This window comes from Anthonomus grandis, chromosome 10, assembly GCF_022605725.1.
Source record: "Anthonomus grandis grandis chromosome 10, icAntGran1.3, whole genome shotgun sequence".
Classification (NCBI taxonomy): Eukaryota; Metazoa; Arthropoda; class Insecta; order Coleoptera; family Curculionidae; genus Anthonomus; species Anthonomus grandis.
This window is the reverse complement of record NC_065555.1, coordinates 22,589,245-22,598,053: the sequence shown is the minus strand read 5'-3', so window position 1 is coordinate 22,598,053 and position 8,809 is coordinate 22,589,245. Positions and strand designations below refer to the sequence as shown.

Here is an 8,809-nt window from a genome sequence, read left to right as displayed (position 1 = left end):
CCAAATATCCCCTGACTGATGAATAGAAGGAATAGTAAAAAATCTAGAGAAAAAGTCATTGAAGAAAATAAGTATAATAGTCCAAAGAGAATATTAGCAATCTTTTTTTGGACTATTAGAAAATGTAGCAAGGAATAAGCAAATAGCGAGAATTTTGAATTCCAAATATGTTATAGAGCATACTTTTTGTACGATTCTCAATTTACATTCATTTCAAGTTTCGTTTGGTTAAATAATTTACCGTTTCGGCTCTAGATACCTTAATTAAGTTTTTAAGCATCACTGCTATATGGCAGCATGGTATAAAAGTGAAAATGGTGAAACGGATAGAATAAATATATTCTATATTATGAAAAATTAATTTGTGAATTTAAGTATGAATGATTTTTCTTTACCGAAAGGCACGACAAGAAAAATATCGGAGATATCTAAATGAATTGGAGAACGTGGAAAGGGAATTTTTTAAATACCTGGCAGCTAAAGAGGAACCACTTTATGCTCCAAGAGGATCACACAGTGAAGTACTACAAAGGTTTCACTTTTAGAGTCTATTCAAGGGCAGCCAATTACACTAAATCTTGTTTTTGTATAGGTGGTGTCACTGTGTGTCCCTCTTTGTTGAGCAGAATTAATTTTAATGTCCCAAGAATTTCTGCTAGGCAAATAAATTTTTTCTACCTACCACAAGCTCGTACTCACTTGATTCAAGCATTACCAGTCTATGGAGTCTGCTCACTATTCAATAAAGTTGCAAATCAAATTAATCTGACTTACCCTTACTCGATATTCATTCGAACAGTTAAAGATTTGTTATCAATATGTATTCTGTTTGCCCTTATGTGCTACACAATTTATTTATGTATCTTATATAATTCTTATTTTTTATTGTTTCATGTAATGTTGTACGAGCCTTATTAATTGTTTACTGTTAAGCTGTTTTCTAAATAAATACATTTAAAAATCTCTAGTATTTAGGTACACTAGTTTTTTTTTGTTAAGTCTTGTGAAAAGTCCACTATAGATAGACGCATAATATAATATCATCATATCAAATTTTTTTTACTGTCCAACCGACACCTCCATTGTTGTTAATAAAGAAAAAGGAAAAATCATAGATTCTGAGGAGTGCTTGTATCGTAAGATATGTGCCTTTATTATAAAAAAAGATATTCTATCTGCATCAATATATGAATACAAAAAAAAAAATAGAGCGAATAATAAATAATACTTTTATTTCGTTAATAAATATAACCGTAAAAATACAAAAAAGATCTATTATTAAGGCTTTAAATATTTGAAACTTTTTCGCTTGCCCAAATGTTTCTTTTCTTTAGCAGCTAAGTATTCCCTTCTACAGTGGCTTGATCTAAGTTTTAATATTAAATTAATTTTTTGGACGATTTCATCTGCTATTGATTTTTCTGCTTCAAAGTCGTAGTGCTTAAAGCTGGGCGACGACTGAATCGATGCAGATGATGCACCAAATGCTGTAAAAGAAATAAATAATAATTCATATTTTTGTTATTTATTTACAACAGTGGATGAAATTTTTACAGATAAGAGATTAATCCAGGGCATGAGCATTTTATTCTTTAACATTTCTACAAAAAAAGCAGGTTTTTTGAGAAAATTCAAAAATAAAAAATAGCAAGCAAGCTCTATAATCTAAATCAATTAAAAAAAATTGTGAAAATCGATTCAGTGGTAGCTTCAAAACTTTTTTTTTAAATCGCGCATCTTTCGGCTTCGGATTTCTTTATTTATTTATCAAAGGAATTAGTTTACATTGTAATTATAAAAGTATATAACTTGCAAGAGTGACTGTGTACACGTAGATCTAATAAAATGCGAGAAGAGATTTGTATAAGGTGGATATATTTTCGATCAACTGTTAGCAAAGCGCTTTCAGCTAATAAATAGCCATTATTAGCGCTATTATTAAAAGGTCTAAAGGAAATAACATAAGAACTTTACTAAAATTATCCAAATTATGGGTTAAAATTTAACAGAAAACCATTTCCCTAAATTATGACAAAACACACTATTTAAACAAAAGTTTCTTGTACAAAAATTGTACTATTTTATTTGTAGTTTGTAGTTTATTATTAAGTTGATTCGTAAGGTTTATTTAAAAGCGAAATGCGAAGTACGTAAAACTAACCAGACAAATTGTTGTAAAAAGCTTCTTAGTGGAAAGTGAATAGACAAGATGGCGAGAGAAAATTGAAACAAACTGCCTACTTTGTTTCTTTTGCCAAATCCACCTTGCACATTGGATAACGCAGTCACGATGAAACGCATTTACTCCGCACAACACTATTAGACCCTCGAAAACATTCAGAATAAATAATTTACTTAAAACCTTTCGAAATTCGCAGAGCGGTTTTTCCCATGGCAGACCGTGTTGTTGTTACACGCTCCCCAACTCGCATGGACCAATATGAGGGATGAGAATACCTGTATATCTCGAGCCCTACTCTCAGTAACCAATATAAAGTCAAATATGCTAGATTATCATTAACCATAACGTTATTGACAAAGTAAAAAATTGATTACATTAATTATAAAACATTATACTATGCTACAAAAAAAGTATAAGTTATGTTTAATTACCGTAATAAATAATCTAAAAGTAAAACTATTGCATAAAAAGACAAAAATTACACAAGAAAAATATAATTACTAAAAATTACCTATAATTCGCATTTATTGCTAGCAAGTATTGCTCAATCTAAAACTAGAATGGAATCTGCAGTTTCTTGACATTCTGTCAAAATAATTTATATTTTATTGATAATACTGAAAGCACATGGATGAAACTTGTATGGTGAAAATCGGAATCGTATATCGGCCATCTTGCTGGGCAAAATTGACAGGGAGCTGACGGACAGTTGTTGACATTGACTGATGGAACATCATTTGTCATTGTTATACCATTTGAGTTTGTTTTTCATTTCAATGAATGCCAGCATGGGTTGAGTTTGCTATTTGTTTTAAGGATGTTATTTTAAATTTATGACTTTTTTTCTAAAAAGTTCTCTTTCAATATTGGGAGTAGTGTTTTATTTAATTTGCGGCAAGCAATTCCAGGTTTCTGGTAAGAAAATCTGATTTTATTTATTACTATTATGTTTTTGTATTGTCAATCTTTAGTCTTTAGTAAAATCAAATTCAGTTTATTTCAATGAAGAAGTTTCACTTTTCAAGTATTTAATTTTTAACTTGATTATTATAAATACATATTACAAAATGTCTGGCCTCTCATTTTCTATTCAACAATTAAAAATTGATTGAAATTTTCCTGACCTTGAAGTAAGAGTATGTTTATTTTAAATGTTGATCTGATCTGAGAAACAGTAATAAAAGATTTTTTTAATTTCCTTCAGATCATATTACAAGAAAAACATGAACAGGGATATGCAATGTAAATATTATTAAGACTGAGCTATAGAATTTCTTCTGATCAGTTCTCCACAAATTTTAATAATGCTGATACCCCTGGCTTTACACTACAATACATATTTATTTAAACATTTATTTTGTCTTTTTTTTTACATGAATCATTTAGTAAATTGATTTATAAGGTTTGCACTGTCTATTTTTTTATTTTATTTCCTGCTCGTATCATACCACTTCCTGTGTTCACTGAGACAAGACATAGGTATAGTGGCTAAGAGACCTGAGCACCCGGAATGGATCAGAATTAATGTTTTTCTTACAACTTGTTTTTTTAAGAGTTTCTTTTTATTTTATGTAAACATCTATCCTTGAATTAAGTTTGTAGTAATATTATAGTTCCAAGATATATGTTGTTAGTATTATAAGAGATCAACAAATATATTCTATGTAAGTGATATATATTTATACTAAAAAGTTGTTTTCATTTTGAAAGAGTTTATTTTGTTTTGTGGATGGATATATTGTTTCTTTCGATAATACTCTGTTATAGAATTTTTAATTAATTTTAAAAATTAATATTTAGATTATAATTTAAATAATTTTAAAATCTGTTTAATTTTTCTTTAGGAAACAGATACAAGTACATATTAAATAAGAATAATTCATCCTCTATTGACTCTATGTATTAATAAAATGAGGGTATTATTAACCTAATGGGAATGCCTTTAGATGTATTATGAGAAAATAGCACAAAAATGTTGACAACCTTTTCTAATCTGTATAAAATTAGGGTAGTTCAGTGCTAACAAAATAATTTTAAACATTTTTAGATTAATTCTAATTTATAAAATGTCTGTTATAATGAATTATTGAATATTATGTATATCATTTTAAGTAATTTTTTTTCCAGGAAAATTAAATAATAAATGTATTAAAGTAAAAAAAAACATTGTTTTATTTCCATTTGTCCATTTGGTGATATGTCGTACACTATTGTTAGTACACTTTCGTAGATTATTGCAGTAAATTAACCTATTTAGATATGTAAAATAAAGCTGAAAAGTGTTATTTTTGTTCAGATCAATATCTGATGCTAACACCTAAAAAAAAAGGATCTTTTCTCTAGGAGTAACCTTTTTGATTAGGCGTTTGCTTTAGATATTACGATTAAATGATAAGATTGTCAGATTAAATAAAATGTGATTTCCCGCCTTAATTTGGCGACGCCTTTCTACCATTTCGATTGGTCCAATTAGACACGTCAAACTGTCAAGTTAGTTACAACAGTTTCCGCTGCCAAGCGAGAGGCCGCTAGCTGATTTGTCAGAAGAATTTCTTTCAGTTTGTATGCAACCACCACTTCTCTATAAATTTGTGTTCTGTGACTGAAAGGTAGATAGCACGAACTTATAAATATACCTGGACTGCCAATTCAATGAAAAGTAAATGACCACTACTAGGGGGGCGCTAAATTGCGTGATTGTGTCCTTTCGATGTTGGTCACTCTGACAAATTTTAGTTGTGCCAACTGTAGGGAAACCAAACAATTAAAGTTTTTGAGAGGTTATGTTTACAAAAATACAAAATAGAAAGTTACATATAGGTAAGAATTTAAGATAGATCTGTGATTTTTCTGGTACTGCTTTAAGAATTTCGTTAAAATTTATGAAAGAAAGTAATACTCACCTAAAATAAGACGAAGTTTCAATCAACTTGGAATAGATGCATGCACTTTCAAATATTTGTTTTATCATTCTGATAATCTTGAATCTTATAAATCCTAATACTATGAAAATCAAACATTATACAAATTTGTTTAGATATTTATTATATGGTATAAAAAAAGTGTAATTCAAATCATTTGGAAGTTTTGGGAGCCTTTTTCATTTCTGTAACATCGAATTAATTTTCATAAAAAAAACCTTAGTTTGTAGAGGTTTGTAATCACCACAAATCAAATTAGTTATCCATTGTTAAAATTATTAAAACTCCTTGAAAATTCGAGGAGATACAAGCATTATATCTAATAAATAACAGTGTGCGCAGAGTATAACAGATTGCTGGCAAACGACATGCTGCATTCTGGATATCGACCGGACACTAGCTTCATTTTTGCACACATCATTTGTGCGTCGATTACTGGTTCGAATAAGAGAAAAATTTACTAGATCATAATAATATACCTACTTAAAAAAACTTATTAATATTTTCCTAAGAGAAATAATCGGAAAAAACATAATTTTGGTATCCAATACTCAATAGATACTACAATAATAATATAATCTATATTCTTAATTTTGGTATCCAATACTCAGTAGATACTACAATAATATTATAATCTATAATCTATAAGGATGACACCATTGATACCTAATTCGCCTGTGAAAGGAACGATTTGAATTTTCTTTTTTTTCAATATATGTGACCCACTTCAGACTTCTTTATAATTTTTCTCCAAAATGGGAGTTTTTAGTCTTCTTATTAATTAAAAAAACGCACCGAAACTGCTCAAAATATCCTGGTAATACTTGTACTGTATGAAAGGTGCACCATCCAAACCTAAACAACGAGCGCACTTGCCAAATACCTTTATCGAATATTTCTGGGCGAAATTTACAGTATTGCCGTTCTGTGTGGAAGCTAAATTTCCACAAATTTACACAATCCAAATTAAAAGTATTAATTATTATTAGTGATTAGTGTAAATATAGTACAAATTAGTTTTGGTTATTAAATGAATTACACTCTTTCTTTTGATTTATAATAAAGAATGCAATTCAGTTTCGGCTAATTATAATAATATATTATATCACTGGCAATATAGAATGCTAAGTATATTGCGCTCAAAGCAGCCAAAGTTTATTCTAATGTATTGAAGGTTCTCAGTTTTTGCTGAGAAGTGCTTAAATATGTTTAAAGCTATTTGGTGAGATCCTCTGGTAGAGCTAGTATTAATGCTTAAGATGGCTGTGTAATGTTTCCCATAAATCCTTCTACGAATTTTTATTTCTGCAATTTTTATACGGTTTTTGGTTTATTTTGTCATCGTCCATGTTTCAGATGCATATGTTGCATATGATGCATTATAGATCTTATCACTGAATGGTTATTATTTTGTACGGCGGAATACATTTTTTAATTTCATTATTTTTGAAGCTCAAACTAGCATTGACTGGCACCTTGTATTCTGTTGTTAATTTCTTGTGTTATATTGATAAAAACTGTAGTTGTGCCGTTCTGTCCGAATCTATCTTTTCGTTCTGTTCTTGTTGTAGCCTTATATTTTGTTTAATCTTCGTTAATTTGAAATCCAACTTCGTTGGGTTCCTTTTACAGTTTTATGAACTCTTCCTTGACACTGGCAGTTTCTGTCCTTGCCTTTCGCATAATGCTCTCCATCTACAGTGATTTTAAAGAGAAGTGGAGATAACGCCTCTCCCGGTTTGAGACCTCTGTTGATTGTAAAGAAGATCAACAATTTCCCCCCAAGTATTATTTCTAGAATCCTCTACGCAAGCCTTTGTAAGATTTACTAACTTTTTATTATTTATTTATTTTTATTTTATTTTCAGAATTTATCCTGCCACTGATAAAATATGGAAGACACTTTTAGAACAAGATTATAAATGTATCTCACTGCTCTTTTTTATAGCACAAACAATGAAAGAACCCCAGAAGCATATTCCGTATGTCAAATGGAAGAATAAGACAAAACAAACATTTCCTGCTACTTTAACACCAACGTCACGTCTTACTGTGTGGATGGCAAAACATGCAGAAGAAACTTTAGTACAGATACTACTTATTTGGCATCCTAATTTCAACTGGCTATTAATAAAAAAAGTTCAAGACAATCTGCGCTCTTCCAAATCTTGCACCATACTATCACCTGAACATCACATTTGAGATTTAATACGCTAGTTTTAATAATCACACTATACATTGAATTAAAACTTCATTAAGGTTTTTATATTTATCATCTGTGTTGTTATTTATCAGTGTCTAAAATGTTTGGAGTATTATAATTCCACAAAACAGTTATGTTATCGGCAAAATGTAACAAATGAACGATATTTAATTTGAAGATTGAATTCTGAAAACATACAGCGAATTAAATTCTGAAAATAACATTAGAGGGATAGGTCTGAAACCATTACAAGGGTTTACCTCTAAAGGCATACACCTCCAACTTCTTAACGAAATCATGTGTGGAAATACCGTCAAACGCTTTAGAAAATACGAATCATAAGAGCACTGGTTCCTTGATTAATATAGAATGATTGTCAGTCATATCAAATATGGCATAGCTAATACTTTTTAAAGAAAGTATAAACAAAAATAAAGGCAATATTATTCTATGTCATATTTAATCACAATAACAGCATTTTAAGTAAGCAAAATATACTTACAGGGTGTGTACATATTAGAGCTATCAGTAGTTGGAATCCCATATCCCGAGGCATAAACCACTCTAAAATTACTTTTACTTCCCCGGCTCTCCGTTTCTTCACACCACGCTATACAATCCATAGGGTGGCTCACTGGAGTTTGCTTTACCAGTTGCAATTTTGAATTTTTTTGAGTAATGGGATCTATTTCGATTTTTTCATTACTTATACCTGCAAAAAAATCATATTTTTAATTTAAAACAATAACTTTAATGGTAAAAATAAACTCTAACGGGTAAAAAATCGCCTATAATGTTTCATTTTAAAACAAACTGACACCGAAATTCGGCGGCCATGCACAGGATACAGATTGGCGAATGGATCACTACATATATATAAAGTTCCTAAACACGCTAAACTCTTGCGGCCAATATTTAAAACATTTGTATCCATGTTTTTCCAAATACTTTTCACAGTTTTATGGTGCATATCCAATTAGTTCTTCAACACTTCTACTCAATCGTGTTGAATCCAAAACTAAAGCACTACAAACCATTTCTTCCCGCCGTTCTATCTCCTGGAGGCAAATAGATGTCTCAAAATTTGACACATTTAAAATAGTTTTAGCTTAAGGAATCGGTCTATTTTCAAAATTTACGGAGAATAAGTCCCTGCATTGTACTGCCGAATTGCCTCCATAAAACCATCAATTAAACTTTTTCGGAAGGAGTATAAACAGCAATAATAATAAATATTTAAAACAAATTAAAATAGCGCTTTAAGACTGAACAGTGCAGTATGCAATCACATGCTGATTGTACCGTGCCGAAAATATTAAATCAGATGTTCGGAAGCCGCCGCGCCGCTTATCAACCAGAAAGTAAGCGAGAGGCAGTGTTGCCATTTATAATGCCTATGTGAAGTCTTCTATTCGCCAACCTGTATAGCGATATCCGATATAAGGGTTTTTGCGAACAATTTCAAGAGTCTCGGCCGGGTAGTACTATTTTTATGTAAGAAGC

General features: G+C 30.3%; 1 protein-coding gene across 1 annotated transcript in view; it reads right to left on the bottom strand.

Annotated features, from left to right (window-relative positions):
• Positions 1–1,215: 1,215 nt before the first annotated feature.
• Positions 1,216–8,809, bottom strand: part of LOC126741200 (stress-activated map kinase-interacting protein 1) — a 50,635-nt gene continuing 43,041 nt past the window's right edge. The window contains exons 7-8 of the mRNA XM_050447555.1: positions 7,809–8,018; positions 1,216–1,487 (exon numbers count right to left, since the gene is read on the bottom strand). Of these exons, the coding sequence (XP_050303512.1) occupies positions 1,279–1,487; positions 7,809–8,018 (419 nt within the window). The 3' untranslated portion in view covers positions 1,216–1,278. The remainder of the gene's footprint in view (positions 1,488–7,808; positions 8,019–8,809) is intronic.